The sequence below is a fragment of the Notolepis coatsorum genome, assembly GCF_963971535.1.
Source record: "Notolepis coatsorum genome assembly, chromosome: 9".
NCBI lineage: Eukaryota > Metazoa > Chordata > Actinopteri > Aulopiformes > Paralepididae > Notolepis > Notolepis coatsorum.
This window is the reverse complement of record NC_140173.1, coordinates 66,744,417-66,772,203: the sequence shown is the minus strand read 5'-3', so window position 1 is coordinate 66,772,203 and position 27,787 is coordinate 66,744,417. Positions and strand designations below refer to the sequence as shown.

At 45.3% G+C, this 27,787-nt stretch overlaps 1 protein-coding gene across 1 annotated transcript in view; it reads left to right on the top strand.

Annotated features, from left to right (window-relative positions):
• abhd12 (abhydrolase domain containing 12, lysophospholipase) overlaps positions 1-27,787 on the top strand; it is a 114,162-nt gene that overhangs the window by 66,821 nt on the left and 19,554 nt on the right. Inside the window, exons 5-7 of the mRNA XM_084321427.1 lie at positions 3,947-4,066; positions 12,631-12,661; positions 25,938-25,983. Coding sequence (XP_084177553.1) covers positions 3,947-4,066; positions 12,631-12,661; positions 25,938-25,983 — 197 coding nt within the window. The remainder of the gene's footprint in view (positions 1-3,946; positions 4,067-12,630; positions 12,662-25,937; positions 25,984-27,787) is intronic.

Genomic DNA, 27,787 nt, shown 5'->3' with positions numbered 1-27,787 from the left:
ATACATGCCTCACGTGTGTCTGTGTGCTTCATGTGTGTTTGTGTTTATATGCGTGCTTTACGTGTGTCTGTGTGCTTCATGTGTGTTTGTATGCGTGCTTCATGTGTGTGTGTTTATATGTATATGCATGCTTTACGTGTGTCTGTGTGCTTCATGTGTCTGTGTATGCGTGCTTCATGTGTGTATGCGTGCTTCATGTGTCTGTGTATGCATGCTTCATGTGTCTGTGTGTATGCATGCTTCACGTGTGTGTTATGCATGCTTCACGTGTGTGTGTTATGCATGCTTCATGTGTCTGTGTATGCATGCTTTACGTGTGTGTGTGTGTGTATGCGTGCTTCATGTGTGTGTGTGTGTGTATGTGTGCTTCGTGTGTGTGCATGCTTCACGTGTGTGTGTGTGCATGCTTCACGTGTGTGTGTGTGTGCATGCTTCACGTGTGTGTGTGCATGCTTCACGTGTGTGTTGGAGTTTTTATTGATCTGAAAAAAGCTTTCGATACCATTGACCATGATATTTTACTCAGAAAACTTGAAAAGTATGGAATTAGAGGGATAGGGCTCAGTTGGATAAAAAGTTACATAGAAAATAGGAAACAATGTGTGCAGATGGGGGAGACCAGATCATCCTGCAGAGTGATAACATGTGGGGTACCGCAAGGATCCATTTTAGGACCGAAATTATTTATATTGTATATTAATGATATCATTGATGTTTCTGATAAACTTAAATTTGTCATTTTTGCAGATGATACCAACATTTTTTGTTCAGGTGCAGACCTACAACTGTTGCTAACAAATATTACAGGTGAACTGGGGAAGCTGAAATGTTGGCTTGATACTAACAAACTCTCCTTAAATATAAGTAAGTCTAAATTTATTTTGTTTGGTAATAAAAAAATACATCCGGATACTCAAGTAGAGATATGCATAGATAATGTTCATCTTGAAAGAGTAAATGAATATACTTTTTTGGGGGTCGTGATAGACCAAAACCTCAGCTGGAAAACTCATATTAACTATGTAAAGAAAAAAACAGCACGTAGCTTAGGTATCTTAAGAAAAACCAGACACATATTAAATTTGAGATCATTATACACAATTTATTGTACTCTTTTATTATCTAACTTACTGTATAGAAACTTGGGGAAACGCATACAAAACGAATCTGAATCCTATTATCATCTTACAGAAAAAGGCAATAAGGGTTGTGAACAATGTTAGTTATCTCCATCCTACAAACACACTGTTTTTTGAACTAAGGGCATTAAAGTTCCTCGACTTAGTTGACCTTAAAACAGCAGAGATAGTTTTTAAAGTAACTTACACATTTTGTTTAAAGAACGAGAGGTGACCATTCTTATAATTTCTTATAATTTAAGAAGAACACTCAATTTGAAACAGCCTAGAGCTCGAACCACACTTAAAAGGAGTGAAACTCTGGAACAATATACCGGATGAAATAAAAAACAGCAGGAGTATTTTTAAGTTTAAAAAGATGTTTAAAAATAGGATTCTAGAATCTTATAGTAAAATTTAACCTACAATCTTTTTTTCTTTTCTTTTTTGTCTACCATGAAACTCTGGTATTGCAGATGCATTTTTGATTTTTCCTATGTTGGCTTATGTTCTTTTCAGGATTTTTTTATTTTTGTATCTTATCTTGTAAACGTTAACTTTTTTTTGTTCTTTTCTGGATTGTTTTTTGTTGATTTTTGATTGTTGATTTTTTTATGAATTTGTTGTTATATTTTGAAAACTAACTTTTTTTAATTTGTTTTTTTTAATTAGGGGTAGGTTGCTCTATAAGCCTTCGGCTTCAAACCTATCCTTTTCGTTTGTTTATTTGTGAAAATGTTCGAAAAATTATTTGTTTGTTTATTTATTTGTAAACATTCGAAATAAAATAATTCATTCAAATAATTCATTCATTCATGTGTGTGTATGCGTGCTTCGCGTTTGTATGCGTGCTTCATGTGTGTGTGTGCTTCATGTGTCTGTGTGTATGCGTGCTTCATGTGTGTTTGTATACGTGCTTTACGTGTGTCTGTGTGCTTCATGTGTCTGTGTATGCGTGCTTCATGTGTGTGTATGCGTGCTTTATGTGTGTCTGTGTGTGCTTCATGTGTCTGTGTATGCGTGTTTTACGTGTGTCTGTGTGTGCTTCATGTGTCTGTGTATGCATGCTTCATGTGTGTGTGTATGCGTGCGTCACGTGTGTGTGTCTATGCATGATTTACGTGCGTCTGTGTGCTTCATGTGTCTGTGTGTGTATGCATGCTTTACGTGCGTCTGTGTGCTTCATGTGTCTGTGTGTGTATGCGTGCTTCACGTGTGTGTGTGCTTCATGTGTCTGTGTTTGTATGCGTCTTTCATGTGTGTGTGTGCTTCACGTGTGTGCTTCATGTGTGTGTGTGCTTCATGTGTGTGCTTCATGCGTCTGTGTTTGTATGCGTGCTTCACGTGTTTGTATGTGTATGCAATGCTTCATGTGTGTGTCTGTGTGTATGCATGCTTCATGTGTGTGTCTGTGTCTGTGTGTATGCATGCTTCACGTGTCTGTGTGCATGCGTGCTTCATGTGTATGTGTGCTTCATGTGTATGTGTCTGTGTTTCAAGTTCAAGTTTCAAGTTTCTTTAATAGTTGTCATACAGAAGTACAGAATACTTTTATACAAAATGCTTCTTACTGTTACGCTCCAGAGACTGTGCAAGACAAGATAAGTATGAAATAAAATAACATAGTATAGCATGTAAATTAGAAGTAAAAAAAGAGGTCACAGTGTTCTGTATAGACATATGTACAATGTTCGATGCAGAATAGACGTAACTGAGTTACCATATAATATACAATACTATGCAGTGTACTAATATACAATACTATATAGTGCAAGGCAGAAATGGGATGAGTTGCAATTTAGGTACAATTTACAGTAGGTGTACGAGTTGTAGTGCAAATCCTTTATCAATAAATATAAAGTGTGTTTGTGTGATCTAAAGTGTGGAGAGTGGGTGCTGCAGTGTGTTGTTTGTTTAAGTGTGCGTGTGTGTGCTGTGTGCATTTGATGGTTGTTGCATAGTGTTTATTGTTCGTTTAGCAGCCTGATGGCCTGGGGATAGAAGCTTCTTCTGAGTCTTTCTGTGCTCGCCTTAAGACTCCGGTATCGCTTGCCTGATTCACGTGTCTGTGTATGTGTCTGTGTGTATGCGTGCTTCACGTGTGTGTCTGTGTGTGTATGCGTGCTTCACGTGTCTCTGTGTGTATGCGTGCTTTACGTGTGTGTCTCAGTGTGTGAGTATGCGTGCTTTACGTGTGTGTCTCAGTGTGTGTGTGTATGCGTGCTTCACGTGTGTGTCTCAGTGTGTGTGTGTATGTGTGCTTCACGTGTGTGTATGTGTGCTTCACATGTGTGTCTGTGTGTGTATGCGTGCTTCACGTGTGTGTCTCAGTGTGTGTATGTGTGCTTCACATGTGTGTGTGTATGTGTGCTTCACATGTGTGTGTGTATGCGTGCTTCGCGTGTGTCAGTGTGTGTGTATGCGTGCTTCACGTGTGTGTCTGTGTGCTTCGCGTGTGTGTATGCGTGCTTCACGTGTGTGTATGCATGCTTCACGTGTGTGTATGCGTGCTTCACGTATGTGTATGCGTGCTTCACGTGTGTGTATGCGTGCTTCACATGGGTGTCTGTGTGTGTATGCGTGCTTCGCGTGGGTGTGGACCTTGACAGAGAGGCAGGGCAGGTTGAGCCTGCAGACTCCCAGCAGACCAGCGTCCCTCTTCTGCTGATGATATAGAGACGGACAGGCGAGATGGACGTGGCTACAGGCGGCTACATGTGTCCTCTCTACAGAGAGAGAGAGAGAGAGAGAGAGAGAGAGAGAGATGCCTTTGTATTTTCTTTAATAGTGATTATCACTTCTCCCGTGTGTGTGTGTGTGTCCATCAGGCATACAGTACCAGCCCAGATGTGGATGGAGGCTCAGGGTAAAGACAGAGAGTGGTTTGACTCCATGCTCCAGTCAACACATCCTGTTATGCTCTATCTCCACGGCAACGCAGGGTCCAGGTAGACACACACACAGCCCACGATGTACACAAAGTCCCTTGTCTATACTACTATGCTAATATGTCTATACTACTATCTACTATGCTAATGTCTTTTTTTTTGATCAATTTTTTTTTATTATTACACGAAACAGGACAACACAATAACCACAGTAACAAAAAACATAACTTCACAGGAGAATAACAAACAATAATAATACAGAATAATAAATTATAAAGACAAAAGAAAAAGAACAGCGTCCAACCTATCAAATACAGATGGCAATTTCAATAAAAATGTCTTCAAACATGCCAACCTTTCCCCACCTTTACAAGTGGAGTGACTTAAAAGATTGTTTATGAGAGTGTTGCCGCAGATTTATTGTAGATAGCCTAGGTCCCTTACACATGTTCAAGACTGCCAAACTCGCAGAAGGTAAAGTGTAAGAAGAAAGAAATTCTTCCTCCAAGTTGGTTAACAGGTCAATCAGTCTGCCAATATTAGTCCCTTGGGGAGATGGCATGTGAATTGACATATAGCGCAGAATAGCTAAATACCTACCCCCCCTAAAATCCCCCCAGTCAAAGTTAAGAAGGACAAGACAAAAACCAAGACAGACAAGACATTTCCTCCTCCCCCTCCCCAGAGACCGCCGGACCCCCCCGATCAAGCGCCCCAACCCCGCTCAGCCGCACACGGCGGTCTTTACCTTCTCAGCTGCTGCGAACCACAGGTCAATTCCAGCCTGCCCCACCCCGATCACCCGGGCCGTGGATATCTCAAGAGAGTCGGTTATCAGTCCCATAGCAAATAGCTTCCTAGGTGTAAGATAGGTCCTATGAATATAATTAAAATTAATTTGCTGGTGATTGGGGTTGCGGGAAGATAATGCCACATTTGCCCAAACATCATCCCAGTCAAACTCGGGGTCCAACTCCGGGATATCCACACGCCAGATTGTATCCAATGATAAATTTATATACGTGGATTGAATTAAGAGCGTATAAAAGTCTGAGACAAACCCTCTGGATGTCGTCCTGTCCACTATGAGCCTGAGGAAGGGGTGTGGGTGCAAAGCTTGAGCCCACGGTACGCCATGCGCCCTCAGTGCTGACCTTAGTTGAAGGTAAAGAAAGAAGGACTCGCCGGGTAGATCATAAAATTCTCTTAAGTCCTGAAACGCACGGAGGCCGTTCTTATCATAAATATCCTCCAGAGTATGCACTCCCCTCCTTTGCCATTGAGGAATATTAACCGGCTTGTGCCCAACAAGTAATTGCTGGTTATTAAAAATTGGAGAGTCCAGGTGCCATGGGCATTTAACCCCACACGACCTCTGTACCTTACGCCACGTTTGGATCACGTGAGTTATGATCGGTCCATACCTCAGCCGGCATTTCGAAATAGAGACAGTGGAGTACACTACATCCTGCAATCTTAGCGGAGATACCGCCGCCGCTTCTAAGGAGCGCCACGATACAGCCTCTACAGGGTCTAGCCAGCACATCAGAGGTCTCAGTGAAAAGGACCAGAAATAAAGTTTAAAATCAGGGATTGCGAGGCCCCCATCTTGTTTTCTACGTTGAGTAGTAGCCCTTTTGATTCTCGGGCGTTTGTTATTCCAGATAAACTTAGATACCATCGATTGTACCTTGCGCCAGTGGTCTATTGGAGGGGGCAGGGGGAGCATTGAGCTAATAAAATGTATCCTAGGCAGGATGTTCATTTTGATTATGGAAGCCCGGGCTTGTAAGGAGTTAGGAAGGGACGACCACCTGTCTAGATCCTGGCGTATTTTATCATAAGTACCCGTGAAGTTGTACTTAGTAATTTGGTTCAGCGTGGGGAATATCTCTATGCCCAAGTATTTAAAATGTTCTACTATGGGGATATCAGCTGGTAGTCGTACCGCCTTGGCCAGCTCATTAAGAGGTAGGCAGGCTGATTTGTTCCAGTTAATCTTAAAGCCTGACAATTTACCAAAGTCGTCGATTATCCTCAATAATTTTGTGGCCGACCGGGATGGGTCGTCCATGAAAATCAGCAGGTCATCCGCATAGAGAGCAATTTTGTGTGGAGTATTATTGACCATTATGGGGACGATGTCCTCCGATTGCCTAATAAATTGGGCCAAAGGTTCGAGGGAGAGCGCGAACAGTCCTGGGCTCAGAGGGCAACCCTGTCTAGAAGATCTGGAGACTGGAAAGAGTGTGGAACAGTTTTTGCCTGTCAGTATCATCGCAGACGGCGAGGCATACAGGACTTTAATCATATGAATAAAACTCTTCCCAAGACCCATGACCTCAAGTACCTTCCACAGGTATGACCACTCAAGTCTGTCAAACGCCTTCATGGCATCCAAAGACAGAACTGTGGATGGAGTTGTATTGTCTTTACTGTTATTGATTACATGCAACAGCCTCCTAAGATTATCTGCAGCCAGACGCTCCGGGATAAAACCAGTTTGATCGCAGTGTACCAATACAGACATAAATCTCTGCAGGCGACGGGCCAGCACCTTGGCAAACACTTTTAAATCGGCCCCGAGAAGACTCAAGGGTCTATAGCTACCACAATCATTGGGATCTTTGTCCTTCTTGAGAAGTAAAGAAATCAACGCCATATTGACATCTCTTGAGAACTCCCCTTGTTCGATAGCGTAATTGATCATGTCGAGCATCAATGGACCCAGTTGGTCCCAGAAAGCTAAATACACTTCGGGTGGAATACCATCCCAGCCTGGTGCCTTACCCCTCTGCATTTCAACAATCGTCTCCCTCAATTCCACGAGAGTAATCGGTCTCCCCAGTTCCTTGGCCTCTCCCTCAGAAATGTGGGGTATCTCAAGCCCGCCAATGAACGATTCAAATTTAGAGTCATCAAGATTACCCTCTGAGCTATATAACTGTGAGTAAAACTCTTTAAAAGTGTCATTGATCTTTTTCGAATCAGTAGTGACTGCACCCTGGCTCGTCCTAATCGAGGGGATATCCGAGAAATGATCATTTGAGCGTATTTTCATTGCCAATAGATGGCTAGGTCTGGAGCCGTGAAAATAGTAATTTTGTCTTGTCCTATGTATCAAGAACTCAGACTGTTGTTTAAGTATGGAGTTTATTTCTTTTTTGACTATCTTACGTTGTGTGTTTAGTCGTTCATTATAGTTAGTTTGCAAGGACGCGTATAGGTCCGCATATAATGATTCCAGTCCTTCTAGCTTTTTTGACCGGGATTTTCGCAAATTGGAGGCAAATAGTGTGACATGACCCCTGATAAATCCTTTCAATGCGTTCCACAGGACCCTAGGGTCTTCTACTGTGCCAACGTTGATCTGCAAAAATTCAGCTAGTTTACTCCTGAACTCAGAACAGAAGTCATCGTTCTTTAGCAAGGTCGAATTAAAACGCCATCTGGGAGCTCTTGCGGAGAGCCTGCCAAAGGTTGCCGTAAGGAAAATCCCCTTGTCTGAGAGAGCCAAGGGAACCAATGAGACATCGAAACTATCAAACATATTAGGGGACGCGAATGCATAGTCAATTCGAGAGAAGCTTTTGTGTCTGGCTGACAGGTGAGAGTAATCTTTGAGGGTGGGGTTGGATAAGCGCCAAAGGTCTGTGAGCCCCGTGTCCTTGGCCCACATCCTAAGGGCCTTAGAGGCCCGTTTTTGGTCGCTCGTTTCAGAGGGCCCGGACCTATCCATCTCCGCATCCCAGCACGCATTAAAATCGCCACCCACAATGAGAGCGTATCGATTAAGTTCCAACACATTCTTCGTGATTGTATTATAGAACGCTGAATCAAATGTGTTAGGAGCATACAATGCTATTATAGCCATCTTCCTATGCAAGAATTCAACTTTTGCTATAGTAATCCTTCCCTCCGTGTCCGACCATACATCCAAGACTTTGATATCAAGGTTACGTCTTGTAACTATGACTACTCCTTTCGTCTTATCATCGGCTGAGGATGAGGAGATAACGTGATATTGCCGATTTGCCAGTCTTGACACGTCACCTACCAATAAATGCGTCTCACTAAGGAGAGCAAGGTCAATATTTCTCCTCTTCAATAGCCAAAGGACACTGGCACGCTTGTGTGGGGCGTTAAGCCCTCCTGCGTTCCAAATTAAAATATTCAATTTAGCCATGGTCGAGCTTGTCTAAATGCGTAGAGAACATACCAGTGCAGCCAGGCTGAGTACAGAGGCGCCGATCCAGGCGGGCCCAGACGGTCAATCCCAGGAGTTCAGAGGAGGAACAATTACACACATATAAGACAACAGTACATAAAACACATAAAAATACCACCCCAGCTACAACCCCCCCTCCTTCTACTCTAAACCCTAACCCACCCGTCCTATTATAAGCCCCCCTATACCCACTCTCCAATCCCCACCCTATGCCCCATCCACTGAGGATGGTCATCTTCCTATCACTTCCCACTAGAGACATGGATCCAAAAAGACGCTCCCCACTCCAACCCCCCTCTAGTTAAACCCCTGAGTAAACCCCCACTAGTCCAATAAACACAAATAATAATAAAAATAAAATTCAATAAAGATATCGGTCGAAAACCACCTGAGCACTGGCCCCAACATAAGACAACCATAATGGTAAAAATAGCCATTATTAAATAATAACTCCACATCAACCTGCAACCATCTATTTCCGAATCTGCGCTTCAACGTCGCAATGTTATAGTCCAAATGGGTACAGGAAAATTCAAATCAAAATTAAATTAAAGCATCCCAGCCGATAGTCTAAGGCAGGATCGGGTCACGGGTTAATTGTGCAAAATTGTGTGAACAATGTCAATTAAACAATGACAAAAATAAGAAAGGGAAAAAAGGGGTTATGGTTAAAGTGCACCCCTGAAGCAGTCCCTCTGATCAGGCACAACGGCTGAAATGACATAACCTATGTAGGAATCGACAATAATAGGAAAAGGAAAAAGAGGGTTATGGCTAAAGTGCAAGCAAAGTTAAACTTGACCCAGCCTGTTATCACATATTTATGTATATTCGTTCGAGAGCCAACATGAACCTTGGCCCTAACATGACAGCTATAATGGAAAAATTAGCCATTATTATATAATTACTCAACATCAACCCTGTGACCAACTACCTCGTAGTCTGCATATTAATGTTGCAACATTATAGTATAAATGGAAAAAGGAAAATTCAAAACAAAATCAAAGCATATCAGCAGTTAGTCTAAGGTAGGATCGAATCACAGTTAAATTGCTCATTCAAATGCCATTAAAACAGCGACAATAATAGAAAAAGGAAAAAGAGGGTTATGGCTAAAGTGCAAGCAAAGCTAAACCTAAGCCAGCCTGTTATCACATATTTTATGTATATTCGGTCGAGAGCCAACGTGAGCCTTGGCCCTAACATGACAGCTATAATGGAAAAATGAGCCATTATTATATAATTACTCAACATCAACCCTGTAACCATCTACCTTGGAGTCTGCATATTAATGTCGCAACGTTATAGCACAAATGGATCACGGAAAATTCAAAACAAAATTAAGGCATATCAGCAGTTAGTCCAAGGTAGAATCGGATCACATTTAAATCGCGCATACAGATGACATAAAAACAGCGACAATAAGAAAAAAAAGGAAAAGAGGGTTATGGCTAAAGTGCAAGCCATACAACCATATAGCCATAAAGTGCAAGCCATACCCGACCAAACCTGTTATCATATATTGTATATGCATATTCAACCGACCTTGGCTTCTACTATTGGATCCCAAAGCTCAAAACAACCTGGATATAAAAATAAAAGCATACCAGAAGTTAGTTAATTAAGGACCCGATCACTCTTGAATTGTGCAAACCAATGTCACTTTGAACAGCAACAGCAACCAAAATACGTAACCATTAACGGGTCTCGAATGTCTCAGCGCAGACGATAGACGAAGCCCGCTTAGCTAGCCCGAGGCTAGCGCGTAAGCTAGTGATGAATCCGGATAGCACGTTAGCCTATTATGTACATTGTTCAGCTAGCTCGTTAGCTTCCAACGAGGCGATACACAAGTACGACCATGAGGTCAGCTTTAGCAAGTAACAGAAGTCATTGGGAAGCCCCGCTAGTTGGATGGGCAGTGGGCAGTTAGCATGTCTGGGCACGACAGCAAGTATTTGTGAATAGTCGGCCTAATCAACGTATATAGGCACACACCGCCAAGTCACTCACCCGACATAGATATCAAGCAACAGTCTCGGGTATCGCCGCGAGATATTCCTTCACTTTAGCCAACGACCAAAATGAACGCTGACCATCGACCTTCTCCAATACAGATAATTTCGCGGGAGCGAATAACGTGGGCCTCAGGCCTAGTTTCCATAGCTTAGTCAGGACCACCTTGTATTCGCCTCTCTGTGCTTGAACCTCCGGCGTAAAGTCCTCGAAAATGGCCACTTTGTGATCGCCAAGCCTCAGATTACCCCTTCTGGTACGAGCCGACCGCATGATGAGTTCTCTCTGCTGAAGCCTGTTCAGCTTGACTATGATGGGCCTCGGCTCTTTGTTCACGCCGGGAGAAAACCTGCCCGCTCTGTAGGCCGACTCACAGACAGGAGGCGAAGGGAGGACGTCCGTCCCTAGTATTTTCTGCAGCAGTTCGGGCATGGTCTCAGAGAGACGGCCTTCACCGCTGGTCTCCGGTACTCCGGACGTTGTGGCGTCTATCCCGGGACTGCATCTCCTCCATTGCCGACTGTAGTTTGTTGACTTCAGCCTGCCTAGCCAGCAGGGCGGATTCGAGACCCGCCATCTTCTCGCACTGTAATGATACCTCCGTCGTTAGCATGGCTAGTTCGTTAGCATTAGCCGATGAGGCAGCGTGAATCGACTCCATCTTGTCTGTCAGCGGGACCACCGCCAGCCGTATTTCCTCCGATATCTCACGACGGAGGTTGACACAAAAATCCGCCAACACTTTCTTCTGTGCTTCAGCGACGCGTGCCTCAGAGTCTGCGTGTAGCTTGGTCATGACCAAGAGCACAGCTTCGCTTATTTCCCCGACACCGGACGACGATGCGGCCAGGCCGGGTGGTGGTGGTTTGCTGGATGGGGCGCTCATGGCTCTGGTTTCCACCCCAGTCATTGCAGAAAGTCGAAAAAAGTCGACGACAGTATACTAAACACGACGACCTAGCAAACAGATAAAAAACAAATAAAAATAAAATAAAGACTAATGGGGAGAAACGTATATTCAGCACGGTAGAAGGGAGCTCATGTGAAACACGTCTACTCCATGATCGCTCAGCTCCGCCGCTAATATGTCTATACTACTATCTACTATGCTAATATGTCTATACTACTATCTACTATGCTAATATGTCTATACTACTATCTACTATGCTAATATGTCTATACTACTATCTACTATGCTAATATGTCTATACTACTATCTACTATGCTAATATGTCTATTAGGGCTGTCTTAAATACTTCAAAGCTTCGAAGCTTCGTTCGATGGGCATGGGATTCGAATATGAAAATAAAATTGGATTATTTAAAAGAAAAAAAAAAATGTGTTGCTAAATCAACTCTGCCTCTCTTTGTTAATTACAACAAGCAATGTTGTTTGTTATTTAAGATGAGGTCGGACTCGACACTGACAGATTTGTGTTCATTGTGCTGCTTTTATAAAGCCTCAAATGACGGCTTACAATATTTCATGAAAGCAAAGTGTTTTGTTTGTCTAAGATTAAATTTTTTTTAAACTTTACAGCACTGACAAAGTTGAACAAAGTGCTGTACAAGTCACACAGCATAAATTATAATTTATTTTATTTATTCATATTAAAAAAAAACATTTAAATTAAATTCTCGAAGCTTCGAATTAAAATCGAATCTCGGCCCCGAAGCTTCGAATTCCAAAAAAAAATTCAAAAGTCAGTCCTAATGTCTATACTATTATCTACTATGCCAATATGTCTATACTACTCCCTACTATGCTAATATGTCTATACTACTACCTACTATGCTAATATGTCTATACTACTACCTACTATGCTAATATGTCTATACTACTACTATGCACCCAAGACTAGCACTGAAGTTCAACACTGTTTGATGAACAATCTGACCCTTAGCTGCCAGAGTTGTACCCTTCCTGCTGACTTGTTGTACACAACTTTTACGTCACTTTGGATAAAAGCGTTCAGCTAAATTATGAAGGATGTGTGTTTGTCCATATCATCATCATCATCATCATCATCATCATCATCATCATCAGTGCATGTCTTGCTTGGACTCCTGGACTGGACTTGCTGTACAAGTATTTTCTGACCAGCATCACTCGTTCAAACAAAACAAACAAACTTGCTGACAGACCAGAAAAAAGCCAAACAGTAAATAGAGGGAAGTACAAACACACTGAGCAGCTACTGGCTGGTTGCTTGTTGTCATCGTTTCCACCTAGAGAACTGAACCTGATCCTAATGTTAACCATCCACTCGACATGGAGATAATTTTTAATTTTTGAAGATACAGTGTGACTTTGCTAACAAATTATGTGGTTCATGACCTTTGACCTGCTTTCTAAACCTGTCTGTCCTGTGTCTTTTCAGAGGAGGGGACCACAGAGTGCAGCTGTACAAGGTAATGTGTGTGTCAGCAGTGTGGGAGTTAAAGGGGCATTCCACTGGTAGTGATAATACATCTGGGCCCCGTTCCCTGTACGTGGCTAACTGAGTTAGCCGGATAATCTTCAGGATAACTTGACATAAGTCAGGCTTTTCGGTTCCACGAAGCAGGTTTAGCTAAATCACTATGGCAACAGATCGAAAAATTTGAACCTGCTCCAGCGCATGTTTAGTTAAGTTAGCTGGATACGCTGGCCACTCCCTCGGAAAAAAATGCCAGCTCCCTTCCTCAGAGATCCCATTATACCATTCCGAATGTTTTTGTGCTTAGTTTTTCTAGAGGGGGCTTTTGAAATGTAAAATAATGGACCTAAAATGCTGATAATAAATCATATTCAGCCTATGGATTTACTTTGTCCTAAATAATACACGTCATAGCTATAAGGCGCACGCGACACACACTATGTGGTTATTTTAATAACGAAGCATTGCAAATGTGAATCCCGCAGGGATATTTTTAATGAATGAATTGGATCCGAGGTTATTGTAAAAGGCTTATCGGGCGTTTGGCTCTGATTAGTTTCATATTCTCCGCTGTGGATGTATTTGCTTAACCGGAGCGCCCGGATTGTGTTTCATTCAAGCATAAATTTAAGTGTCTTTACGTGTGGAATTGGATGTGAATTATGAGGAATCTGAATCTGTGGATTGTTGAATTGTATCACTGTCGCACGTTATTGTGATATTGTAACTATGATTAAAATGTCTGATGAAAAATAGGGTGATGAACATGACTATAAACCAAAGGTTAATAATCAATTCAATGCATTCATGGATGATGTCCGAAACAGATTAAAACCTGATTAACTCAATCAGCGCCAGACCCGAGGATAGTCGGGTTATCTCGCCACCCGTTCAGCGCCAGACCAGAGTATAGTCGGGTTTTCATTGTTATTTCTTTTATTCGATATTTCTATTCATTACAGGCACACAGACTCGGGGTTAACATGGGGAATCATCCTGAGAATGCCAAAGTGCAATACCGGCCGCATCCTCCCAGGTGGCAGTATCGAGCACCCTTTGAAACCTTATATCTTGGCCTGTGCAACGTTCAAATGTCTCGGCGCAGTTTTTTTTGTCAGGCGAGTCGAGCGGGTATCCAGATCGCATTGAGAAGCGTCAAATGCCCCCGATGCATCTGTTGTGGTGGATTATGTTGGCCACACGATGGACACCAATACTTGGACTCGCGATCAGACAATTGGAATATTCTTTTTGGGGTACCTCCTAGTGAAGGTAAGGACTAAATTATATCAATCCTGCTTTGATCCAACCATGATTTCACTGCAAAAAAGAATTTCATCAATGACTAAACTGAAAAAAGAAACCCTGTGAACTTTGGAAATTACTCAAAACTTAAAACCAGATTTTCAAACATAAACATAAAGACGGACAACACGCTCATCACAGACAAGCTGGATGTGGCCAATTACACTGGTAAATAAACTACCCTCCCACTCAGGGCATTTTGGGGTAGAACACATCATAGCCTACTACAATAACCTAGGGGTCCGCAAAGACGATTTCAAACTAGAAATGGTAACAACAGCTGAGGTACTCAAAAACTGAGCGCCATCCAACCTAACAAGGCCACTGGCCATGACAATATCCCCTCCAAATTCCTCAGAGACTCAGCAGCCGCCATCACCCCAGTCATCACACACATAATAAACCTCTCCATAAAACAGGGACACGTACCCAAAGACTTTAAAATTGCTAGAGTAAACCCCCCTGCACAAAAAGGGCAGCAAATTAGACCCAGGCAACTACCGCCCTGTTTCTATTCTTACCTCCATCTCGAAAGTCATGGAATAGGTCGAAAAGTACCTCGCAGAAAAAAATCTAATCTTCGAATTCCAATCTGGCTTCAGAACATCCCACTCCACTGACGCATGCCTTCTCTATTTGAACGACTACATCAAACAAGAGGTGGACGCGGGCAAATACTGCGGCATGGTCATGCTGGACCTACAAAAGGCCTTCGACACTGTCAATCACTCCATTCTGATTGACAAGCTAAAAGCAATTGGATTTGATAGTCTATCAGTGAGCTGGATGCAATCCTACCTGGAGGGGAGAGAACCGATGGTGGAGGTAAACGGTACCCTATCCCCCCCCTCCCAGTGAGCTGTGGTGTTCCACAAGGAAGCATACTAGAACTGCTACTGTTCATAATTTATGCAAATGACATGTCATCAGCTTGTGACTGCAACTTGTTCCTGTTCGCGGACGACTCAGCCCTGCTGGTCTCTGACGAGAACAAGTTACAGGTTGAAAAAACCCTGAGCTCTGAACTAGGCAAAATCTGCACCTGGCTCGCTGACTACAAACTATCATTACACCTGGGTAAAACAGAGTCCATTCTCTTCGGTTCAAATACCAAACTCAGCAAGGCCGATGGCTTCTCACTGGGGCGGGCCATACTTTTTTTTTTTTGGAAAATCAATCGAGTGGGGTGTCTAAAATATGTGTTTTTTTGTGGGGAATTCAAATATGGGATTATTTTTCTAATCGGATAACTCCTACCTACATTGTTTTGGATTTCAAAATGGCCGATTTGACCATTTTTCACCCCTTGGCCATACATGGATGCCAACATGAATCTGAAGGAAATCCTAACATGCAAGGTGTCTAAATGATGTGTTTCTTAATGGGGACTTCAAATATGAGTTCATTTTTGGGATAGGATAACTCTAACTGTAACTGAGGGGTACAATTCCCTGACTGTATGGTTAGATATGATACTTACTACCACTACCTCTTGTACTTTAGACTCTGGCCACCCAGTACTAGGTATGAATATGTTGAACACTCCCACCTGATAAACGGATCCAACACAAATGTACCAAATCGAAAGTTTGAGTTTTAATACATAGCAAAAGGTATGTACAACGATCACTTAATTACATTTATGATTTGAAATAGTATGCACTTTTATGGCAAATGAGTATTCGTAGGTAGATCAATATCGAATGTCCAATCTCTGATTGCGCAGGAAGCAAATATACAACCTGGAATATTTAGGGAACAATAGCGATGATACTTGAATGATTATATAGCTGGATACACTAGGGGAAGGTTCCGACTGCTTGTAGGACAGCTGGAGGGGGGGGGGGGGGGGTTAGAGAGTCACTGGCTGGATCCCGTCTGGCCGAGGGTATCTTGGGAGAGTGCGACACGGTGCCCAACGATCCTCGATCCACAGATGAATGCAGTTGGACCCTCTGTGGCCGGCGTCCTCCGGTCCACGACGGAGAGACGTGAGGCGACCTCACTGTGCAGAGCGCCGTCTCACCTGTCGTCCTCTCCGGGGGGGGTATTTCCAACACACCGCAGTGTTGGCCTTTATCCATAGAATAATCAAAGTACTCAAAGCATAATCCAAGCCGGGGAAGGCTAGCCGTCGTCGGTAGAATAATCCAATATACAGGTCCACTCGCTCTTTGGCCTGGAGCTCCTCGGGTGCAGCTTCACGTGGGGTCAACCACCCTGGATAAGCGTCCAGCTGATGCCCGAAACGATGGGGGTGCTGATTACTATAGAACTCCTACCGCACGAGGCACTACATATGAATAGACTATTATTAGCTTAATAGAATACGTCCAACTCGACGATATAGTGCCAAATATGACTATTCAAATATTAATATACACGATGTCTCAATGCCGATACTGGGCCGAATTGGCCTTACTGCCCACACGTGGTTCGCGGGGAGGCTTTTGCGTCTGTCACTCTGTTGGAGGGTAATGAACTGGACTAAAAGAAAGCTCTACTTTAATAGCGCAGTATATATACGCACTATGAACAAATAGTACCATTAGTGGTGCGGTAGACATATTCCTACGCGGAACTAGGACTTGTCCATACATGTTGAGCGGTACGATTGAACCTGGTCTGAGGGGTATGGCGACCTGGCACCAAGGTCTCGTCCAATGGTAGAATGGAGACTATTATGGGATGTTCAGTAGACTAGAAGGGATATTCAATGCATATTGTACAAGGAATATACAAGGGATATCAGGGGATATACAAATACAATTAAATATATATATATAAATAAATATATATATTCGGTTTAATCTGATCCTTCAGAACAGCCGCCCCCTAATTGGTCCCAACCCAATTAGTTAAGCAGAGACACATTAACCGCACTGTCTACCACTCAAGGGTTCGCTGTAAGGGTCAGTCAACTCACAAAGTCATAGGGTCATGGTCATCATCGATTGTGTCTGGGAGTCGGGGCAGTTCTATGAGCCTCGCCACAGGACGGGTGTAAATGCGCCCCTGGACGAGTACTTCAGCTGCTCGGACCTTGCCATCGGCACCGGTGATCACTTTGCTTACGCGGCCAGCCGGCCACATAGCTCTGGGTAGTGACTGGTCAATAATCATGACGACTGTTCCTTCCGTCAAATTGTCTCTCTCTTTTACCCACTTCTGGCGGGTCTGTAGAGACGGTAGGTAGTGCAGTAGGAAACTGCTCCAAAACTTGTCGGCTAATACTTGGCTGTACCTCCACATTCGTCGGCCGTTCGCTTCTTCAGGCCGGTACATTGTCTGGGGTAACGCGGGATCTAGCCGCCCCATCAGGAGGGTGTTGGGGGTGACTGGGTCGACATCTGCTACATCACTGGAGACGTAACCGAGGGGCTTGGAGTTCAATACTCCCTCAATCTCCGTGAGGACTGTCATTAGGACTTCTTCCGCCACAGTCTGGGCCCCAAGTACTGCGTACAGGGCTGTCTTTATAGAACGTACTTCTCGTTCCCAAGTTCCACCGAAGTGGGGTGCGTTTGGGGGGTTGAATTGGAAGTCAATCTGGGCTGGAGCGAGGTGGGTCTTAAGTTCTGGGCCCATAGCTTGGAAGCTCTCCCTCAGCTCTCTTTCTCCGCCTTTGAAGTTTGTCCCGTGATCGGACAATAATGTAGACGGTTTTCCTTTCCGTGATGTGAATCTTCGGAAGGCCATAAGGAATGAGTCTGCGCTCATGGTCGGAAGGAGCTCGATATGTATCGCTCTGGTGGTCATGCATTTGAATACAATACCCCACCGCTTCTCGGTGCCTCTTCCTTTCTTTATGTGCAGCGGGCCAAAACAGTCCATGCCTGTTGAGTGGAATGGCTTGTCGCCGAGTCGGAGGCGACATGGAGGTAGGTCAGCCATCCGTGGTATGCTGGGCTGCGCGCGCCACTTTCGGCAGTCTAGACAGGTTCGCTGGAAGCGTCGCACCGCCTCTCTTCCTTGAAGTATCCAGTAACGACGTCTGATTTCCGCGAAGACTCTCTCTGCTCCTGCGTGGTGTACATCCTCGTCGTATTTCTTTATAATCAGCTCTGTGACCTTGTGTCGGCTGTTCAATACGATCGGGTACTTAATGTCATCCGGTAAATTGGGGGCTCTCCGCAGGCGACCACCCACTCTGATGAGGGTATGTGTGTCACTCTCGGGGGCCAGATGAATCAATCTGCTGTCTGATGGGACGGGCTTTCCTCCCTGTAGACCGTCTAGTTCATCGGGGAACGAGTCTCTCTGGGCTCGTTGCAGTAGAAGCAGTTCTGCTTCCTCGTAGTCAGCTGCTGACATATCAGCGGGGGACTTAATCTCTGGGTGGTGCCGCAGGAATGTCCGTTGCTGCGCACTCTCTATGGTAATGCAATCGTCTATGTTGGGGTCTGCGGAGACAACAGTGCTCAATCCACAGAACATGGGTTTCTTATTCTCAGCCTCCTCGTCACTTGCTTCCCTCGGGGTGGGCGTGGGCCAATCTCCTTCCGGGAGCTTGAGGAATGCTGGTCCGTCACTGTAGATGTTATGACGGGTTAAGTCATCTAGGGACATTCCCCGGGTGATGACGTCAGCTGGGTTGTGTTTTGTATCAACATAGCGCCAGTTTGCTTCTCCGGTTAACTCTTGATCTCAGTGACTCTGACTCCCACGAAGACTTTGTATTTGCATGAATCCGATCTGATCCAGGCGAGTACTGTCGTGGAATCTGACCACAGGATTGTTCTATGCACCGGAATGGTGAGCTCACGTTGGATGAGCGTGGCTAGATGCGCTCCTGCGAGGGCTGCGCAGAGCTCTAGACGTGGGATAGACTGTTGCTTGCGTGGGGCTATTCTCGAGCGGGCGAGGATGAATGCTGTGTAGATCTCTCCCCCCTCTTCTTGGGCCCGCAAGTAGGCTACTGATCCGTAGGCGGCCTCGGAGGCGTCACTGAAGACGTGTATATCCATTTTACATGTCTCTGGCCTCACTGTGGGTGGGAAGTAGCTTCGGCGTATATTAACGCCTGGGAGTGAGTGGAGTTCCATCTCCCACTCTCTCCAGGTGGATGCAAGGTGTGCGGGAATGGGGTCGTCCCAGCCCTGGTCCTTGTCCCACAATGCTCGTACAATCATCTTTGCCCTGGTGGTGTACGGTAGTATACATCCTAACGGGTCATATTGTCGGGCGAGTGTTCTGTACACACTCCGTCTGGTGGTCGGTATTGCCGTCGACCTTCCCTGCTCCGTGGTCAGGGGTTTGTGTCTATAGTGGAGCGAATCTGTTTTGAAGCGCCACACTAGTCCTAGTGTCATCTCTTGGGCTTCTCCTGGGATTGTGGCCATCCAGGTCTCGCTGCTCGCTGCCTTGTCCTCGGAGGAGAGGCTGCGCAGTACGTGCGGATCGCTGCTGGCCCACTGCCTGAGATCAAAGCCGCCTTTGATCAGAGAGGCGCGGAGTTTAAGTAGGAGAGCCTCGGCTTCTTCCTGGGTCGAAACGCTTTGTAGACAGTTATCTACGTAGAAGCTGTTCTTCACACTGTGTCGGACCTCTTCGTCCGCTGCTGGGTCCTCTGCGACATGTCTCTGTAGTGCAAATGTAGCACAGCATGGGCTGCATGTAGTTCCGAAAGGGAGGACTTCCCATTGGTAGATGGCTGGGTGCTCATCTCCTGGCCTCTCTCTCCATAGGAACCGCAACAGGGGCTTGTCCTCCTCTACTAATCTCACCTGCAGGAACATCCCTTTGATATCCCCGCTGATAGCCACCTTGTCCTGGCGGAAGCGGAGTAGTACGCCTAGTAGGGAGGGGCCGAGTGTAGGACCGGGCAATAGCTCTTTATTCAGATTTTGGGATCCGATCTGGTAGCTGCAGTTAAACACGATGCGGTCTTTGCCGTTGTGATGAACCTTGTGGTGGGGCACGTACCACGATTCAGTCGTCTGGTCGGCCTCTTTAATGTCAATCTTTGTGACGTGTCCCGCTGTGATGAGCTTCTCAATCTCAGCGCGGTATACACTTTCTTGGGCGGGGTCCTTGGCTAAGCGCCGCTCTGTGTTTAGTAGGTACCGCTCTGTGGCGTCTTTCTTTGCGTGAAAGGTAGGCATCCCTTCCCGCCGCAGGAGTGGCGTGGCGTATCTCAACACGCCGCTGACTGGGACTCTCTTTGTTCCCGTCTCGAGGAGGTTAATGGCGTAGATGTCGTCTTTAGAGCGAATGTCTTTCTTTTCGTTCTTAAAGGGCATTTGTTCTAAGGTCCATAGCCTCTCTACATGCTGCAGGAGTGCGGTGTCTCCCTCTGTGACTCGGGAGTGGAGACAGCTAGTGGCTGTGGTTCGGTTGAGAGATTTGGCGAGTGGGCCTTGGAGAGTCCATCCTAGGCGGGTCTCGACTGCTGCAGGACAGCCTCTGGGTCCGGTATGAACCCGGTCTATCGGGACAATGAGGTCTGCATGGTCGGAGCCTATCAACAGTGTCGGGGTAGCACCGTCTATGAGTGGGATCGGTAGCTTGCGTAGATGTACATATTTCTCCATCAGCTTGGCTACGGGGTATGTGTACCGCGACAGTCCTATTTCTTGGCTGGTGAAAGCGTCTGTAATCCTGTACCGTCGCTCGGGCTGGCCGCTTGCTGCGATAGTGAATGAGACATTCTCGCCCTTTATCGTTTTCAAATCTCTTCTTATTGTCCGAATTGTCATTTGGTTTTCGCTCCCCCGCAGCCCTAGCTGGGCCGCAGCGGACGCGAGCAGAAGGGTCTTCTCTGACCCGTCATCAAGGACGGCGTAAGTGTCCATGACTTTATTCTGGTAGCTCAATGTCACACGGACTACCTTTAAGAGCACTCTGGCTCCGCTGCTGCTGGCGGGGTCGATGTACATGACGCTTACTTTGCTGCTTGATGGTGCGGGTGGAGGCCGCCGTCTGTTACTGTCGTGGAGTATGTCCAGATGGGCTCCATCGCACCGACTGCACTTTTTCTTTAAGCGGCATTCGGCTGCCATGTGTGATCGCGCACAGCGAAAACAGCGTCTGTTGGACTTTATCCATTGACTCGCTTCCTCCGCATTCATCTTGGGGAATGAGTCACATTGTGACAGCCAGTGTTCTTTCTCACAGTAGGGGCACACTATCTTCCACTTCTCCTTTCTTGAGGGGGTACTGTGGCTCCTACTGCTTGGCACTGACTCCGATTGGTGCATGACAGTCACCGATCTTCTTCCATCATTTAGTCTCCTGGTTCCTTCTCTGGAGCCAGGGGTGCTCCGTCCGAATGTATCTAGCCGTAAGCTGCTGACTTCTCTCGCCAGGAAGTCGGCTAGATCGAGGAGGTTCGGTTCGGGGCCATTAGGGTCTCGGTGGTCTCTCTGCCGCCTAAAGCGCTCCTGTCGGGCGGGCGGTAGCTTCTCCAAGATCCTCTCTACATTTGAGTTGGCGTATAGTTCATGCCTACCCTTTTCCCTCTGCGCTCCCAGCATCCCTACCAGGGACTGCACTCTGATGGACAGGTCGTCCAGTGCTCGATTGTCTGTTGCTGGGGGTAGGCGGTCGATGTGCCTGATCTCCTGGATCACGTAATCCCATATACGTCCATATCTCTGGTCCAACGCTACCAGCGCTGCGGTGTATGGGATTGTGGAAGTGGCGTAGGCGAGCGCTATGTTGTGCGCGCGGGGTACCTTTAAATGCTTCAGTAGTATCGCGTATTTATGGCGTTCATCAATGACATCCACCAACATTGTCTCCAGACACATGCGGAGCTCCGTATACTGGGCCCGGTTCTCCTGGGTGAAGTCTGGTACCATAGGTGTGCCAATGTATGACGCGGATTGTTGATACATCGGCGAGCGTTGGGGGAGAGGCCTCCTAGGCGAGTCTCCTCCTGCTCCTTGGCGTGGGCTGGTACCGGCTGTGTACCATGGCCCGCTGGTCCAGGTGCTGTTCCTCGGTGCGGGTCGTGCGTCGTGCTCACCCGTGAATAGCGTCGGGGGTCTGTAGCGCAGCTCCGCGGGGGTATAGCCTGGGCTGTACTGGACCTCCTGGTCCGGTAGAGTACTGTGCTGTCGTCGGGCGTGGTTCTCCTCCCCTTCCTCTTCGTCTTCCGTTAGGTCATCCAGGGCTTGTAGTCTCTGATTTAGCCTCTCCACAGTGTATGCTGCTCCTTCCCGGTGGCTGGGTCTCGCTTGGACCGGTTGGGGAAGGGGGTCTGCGGGGGGTATAAACCTCATCTGTTGGTCAAGTTCAGGGTCGCTTACTCGGCTAGGGGATGCCGCCCTGGAGTGATGTCTAGACGAGTTCCTGGAGCCTCTGGTGGAGGGAGGGGGTGTTGTCCTTCTGATCAGCTGTTCTATTAGTTGCGCTTGTGCTCTGTCGCGCTCGGCTTCGCGCTTGGTGAGATCCGATTCTCTCTGGGCACCGGTGGCGGCGCGCTGGGCGTCGGCCCGGTCTCTTGCCATATTCTCTTCCATCTGAATGCGTCTTATTTCCAGGCGTATGTGCTCTTCTTCGCTCCGTTGCTGTATCTGCAATCGATCCCGTTCACCCTGGAGTCTATCGCGTTCAGTAGAGGCTTTCAGGCTGACGAGGAATGCCTGCTGTAGTGTCCTCTCTGCCTCGCTGCGAGAAGACGGTTGTATAGGGGAGCCGTCCCTTGGGGTACTCCGTGCGGAGTCTTGGAGCTCTATCTCCACGGTGCTCTCCTCATCTTCTTCCGTGCCGAGTTCTCTCTCGGTAGTGTTGTCTTCCTCCCGGGACTCGTCGGGGACTACTTCTTCGGTATTGGCGGGGTGTAAAGTCATGTCTGGTTCCCCCTGGTCCCCACCGTGAGCTTGGTCAGTTACATTAGAACCCATAGGGGCCTCTATGGTCGGGGTAGCCTGGTCGTTAGGGTTAGACATAATTTTACTTTCTAGTTTTACCGCGTTTACTGTTGGTAGAAGACTAGGTTGTTGACTGACAGCGTAAGCCTCTAGGTACTGAGGGAGCTGTCGTTTGCGCCGCGGGCGTTGTTGGTTAGGAGGATCGTTTCGTGGAGTGTTCATCATAGGCCATTTTAATATTAATAACACTATATTAATATTACACTGATTACCCTCCGGCTCGAAGGACCAATTGTAACTGAGGGGTACAATTCCCTGACTGTATGGTTAGATATGATACTTACTACCACTACCTCTTGTACTTTAGACTCTGGCCACCCAGTACTAGGTATGAATATGTTGAACACTCCCACCTGATAAACGGATCCAACACAAATGTACCAAATCGAAAGTTTGAGTTTTAATACATAGCAAAAGGTATGTACAACGATCACTTAATTACATTTATGATTTGAAATAGTATGCACTTTTATGGCAAATGAGTATTCGTAGGTAGATCAATATCGAATGTCCAATCTCTGATTGCGCAGGAAGCAAATATACAACCTGGAATATTTAGGGAACAATAGCGATGATACTTGAATGATTATATAGCTGGATACACTAGGGGAAGGTTCCGACTGCTTGTAGGACAGCTGGAGGGGGGGGGGGGGGGTTAGAGAGTCACTGGCTGGATCCCGTCTGGCCGAGGGTATCTTGGGAGAGTCCACAGTTGTGCGACACGGTGCCCAACGATCCTCGATCCACAGATGAATGCAGTTGGACCCTCTGTGGCCGGCGTCCTCCGGTCCACGACGGAGAGACGTGAGGCGACCTCACTGTGCAGAGCGCCGTCTCACCTGTCGTCCTCTCCGGGGGGGGTATTTCCAACACACCGCAGTGTTGGCCTTTATCCATAGAATAATCAAAGTACTCAAAGCATAATCCAAGCCGGGGAAGGCTAGCCGTCGTCGGTAGAATAATCCAATATACAGGTCCACTCGCTCTTTGGCCTGGAGCTCCTCGGGTGCAGCTTCACGTGGGGTCAACCACCCTGGATAAGCGTCCAGCTGATGCCCGAAACGATGGGGGTGCTGATTACTATAGAACTCCTACCGCACGAGGCACTACATATGAATAGACTATTATTAGCTTAATAGAATACGTCCAACTCGACGATATAGTGCCAAATATGACTATTCAAATATTAATATACACGATGTCTCAATGCCGATACTGGGCCGAATTGGCCTTACTGCCCACACGTGGTTCGTCTGTCACTCTGTTGGAGGGTAATGAACTGGACTAAAAGAAAGCTCTACTTTAATAGCGCAGTATATATACGCACTATGAACAAATAGTACCATTAGTGGTGCGGTAGACATATTCCTACGCGGAACTAGGACTTGTCCATACATGTTGAGCGGTACGATTGAACCTGGTCTGAGGGGTATGGCGACCTGGCACCAAGGTCTCGTCCAATGGTAGAATGGAGACTATTATGGGATGTTCAGTAGACTAGAAGGGATATTCAATGCATATTGTACAAGGAATATACAAGGGATATCAGGGGATATACAAATACAATTAAATATATATATATAAATAAATATATATATTCGGTTTAATCTGATCCTTCAGAACACTAACCTACATCATTTTGGATTTCAAAATGGCCGATTTTACCATTTTTCACCCCTTGGCCATACATGGATGCCAACATGAATCTGAAGGAAATCCTAACATGCAAGGTGTCTAAATGATGTGTTTCTTAATGGGGAATTCAAATATGAGGTCATTTTTGGGATAGGATAAATATAACCTGCATAATTTTGGATTTCAAAATGGCTGATTGGCTTCTCAGTTACAGTGGGTGACAATATTGTCACAAGGAAAGATGAAATTACATACCTAGGTTCCATCCTAGAGGCAAATCTTTCCTGTGACAAAATGGCATCCAATGTAATAAAAAGTCAACCAACAAACTAGATTCTTGTACCGGATCTCCTTTCTGGTAAACAAGAATACCCTGAAGACTCTGGCAGGAGCACTCATTCAAGGGTACTACGACTATGCTTGCACCTCGTGGTACCAAAGCATCTCAAAGGCGCTAAAAACAAAATTACAAACATCACAAAACAAACTGGTCAGACTACTGCTTGACCTTACTCCTAAAACCCACCTCACCCCTGCCCACTTTGACAACCTAGGATGGCTTAGAGTAGACGACAGAGTACAGCAACTTGCAATGGGCCTGGTCTACAAGATACACTACACGACTAAGGTACCCATGTACATGTCAAAATACTTCCCAAAGGTCAGTGAATACCACGACCACAACACCAGAGGGAGCTCCACAAATCATGTTAAACCCAGATTTGGCTCAAACAAGGGACTAAACACATTTCGCAATTATGCCACATCAATGTGGAACGCCCTACCCACAGCGATAAAGGAATGTGAATCACTACCCACTTTTAAAACCACTCAAGGAGCACCTACGGGTGACTGCAATTCGAAACTGGCCCCTGTAAATGTCCTAACCCAGTAATACACAAGACCAAGTAAGGTTTCGTCGATAATCCAATGTACAGTTCCCCCCCCCCCACCCCACCTACCCACCCAACCACCTCCAATGTACAGTCCCCACCCCCCACCCCACCTCCTCCAATGTACAGTTTCTTTGTCAACATTTAATGTATATACTCTCTTTTTTAAACTCTTTTTGTATCACAAACAGTACTGTATTTGTAAATCTGGTATGTCATAAATGTATAGATGTAGCAGTACTGTATCTGTATGTCATGTATGTCATATATGTTATGATGAATTGACCAGGGGGCCCCTGATGTAAACAAGACGAAAGTCTTTCTCTGGTCTGCATCCCCTTAATAATTGTGTGTATTGAGCTGTACTGTATTGTACCCATTCTGCAATCTGAAGCCACATCCTCATCTCTCCACACTTTGTATCGATCATAAAATCTTTATTCAAACACTGCACTAATGAAATGCTATTGGATATTAAGTCTGTCTCTCTCTTTCTCTCCTCTCTGTCTCTCTCCTCACTCTATCTCTCTCTGTCTCTCTTTGTCTGTCTTTCTTTTAGGTCCTCAGTTCATTAGGCTACCATGTAGTCACCTTTGATTACAGAGGTAAGTAGGACTGACTTGTTTATTTCTGTCTTTATTTAACCTCATAGCGGTCAATACAGTTTACCATTTCAGCTGCCAACCCCCGCTTGTGTGCGTGTGTGTGTTACAGTTGAGCTTGCGAAAGTTGGTATGCATCCAGGTTTTTACGTCCTTAAGGCAGTTGGTGAGGGTGTAGTGGGTGGTGTTAGTTATTGATTTAATGGAGATGTAGAGGTGGGTGTCGTCTGCATAACAATGAACCTGGAGACCATGCTGGTGTATTATTGGGGGGTAGATGATAGCAGTGACCAGGAGCATTTGAAGGCCAGATATTCTATTCAAGCATAGAGTTGTGATGGGGATTTTACTGGTTTTGATCCACCACCGTGACCCTCAGGGTGTGGTTTGTCCTTGTAGGTGTAGTCATTCGGTGTAGGTGTAGTCATCCGGTGTATTTTGATAGTAGAAAATAGTGTGTGTGTGTGTGTGTAGGATTGCAGGCCTATCGAGGAGAATGACTAGCAAGCTAGGAATAATTTGTTCTATTTCCACTTAATAAATAGGTGGCCAGGCAGTAGTGTTGTCACGATACCAAAAGTTTGACTTCGATACCGATAACAGCCTAACTATCAAGATACCAGTTCTAAAACAATACCACGGCAAAAACCTTAAATATCTTTCTTATTAATAAAATAACAGAATAATATTGGATCGTTTTTAATGGCTGGGTATTGCAATGGCTTTTACTTTTATCAGTGTATCATGCAACCCTACCAGGCAGTGTGTTGGAGAAGATGTTTGTTGCATCCATAGATGTCCTAACAGAATATTGAGGAAAAGGAACACAGATTAGCACCAGGGACCTGGAGAAGCCTCCTGCACGAGGTAACATGTTGTTGTTGGTGTCGGGACAATAAAGCAGGGGAGCAGCATCATATCGTCTGCGATTCTTTGTTCCTTTTCCTCAAGTTGATCTTGTGATACCAGCACTGATTTGGAATACTTTTGAGGGGACGTGCATTCTGATAATTAGATTAGATTCACATTTATATGTATATTTATGTACCGGTATGTAATATTTATATGTATGTATATACCGTATATATATATTAGGGCTGTCCCCGACTAAGGATTTGGATAGTCTACTTTGATTGGCCAAAATTTGTCGATAGTCGACTGGTAGTAGTTTTTATTTATTTTTTATTCCATTTGGGCTGTGGGGGGTGCTTAATGTCTGAAGGAGTCGACTGAAGGCTTCTTGTCCTCTGCAAAAGCATGCAATTGGTCCACTGATGGATACATCTTGATATTTGTCTAGTCTAGTGTGTTCATTAGACGGGGAAATCCTCTTTCAGTGCCTCTGTGCCTGTTTTCTTAGGCAGTTTTTCTTGCTGGTATGCATGCCATTAGCGTTAGCCATGCTTCTAGATCTCTTTGCTTTTGGAAAGAATGATAAAAAATATATATATATTATAACTTTATTTAAATTTAAAAAAAAATTGCATTCGACGAAGAGGTTGGCAGTCAACTACGGCTCCTTTCGATCGATTAGTCCGCTATTCAACTAATCGGGGTCAGCCCTAATATATATATATATATCTAGTAGGGCTGGAACTTTATCGCATTCATTTAGATTTATTAACTACAGAAATAATTCAAAGTTTAAAAAAATGTATGCATGATGATTTTTCTTTATTGTGTAAGAATGTTACCTTTCAAAGGAGACCAGACTCATGCATGTGCTATAAGTATAAAGTATAATAAATCGCAAATTACTTTTTTTCTTAGTCTGATTTGTTCATAAAAAAAATTAGAGAAATTGCTG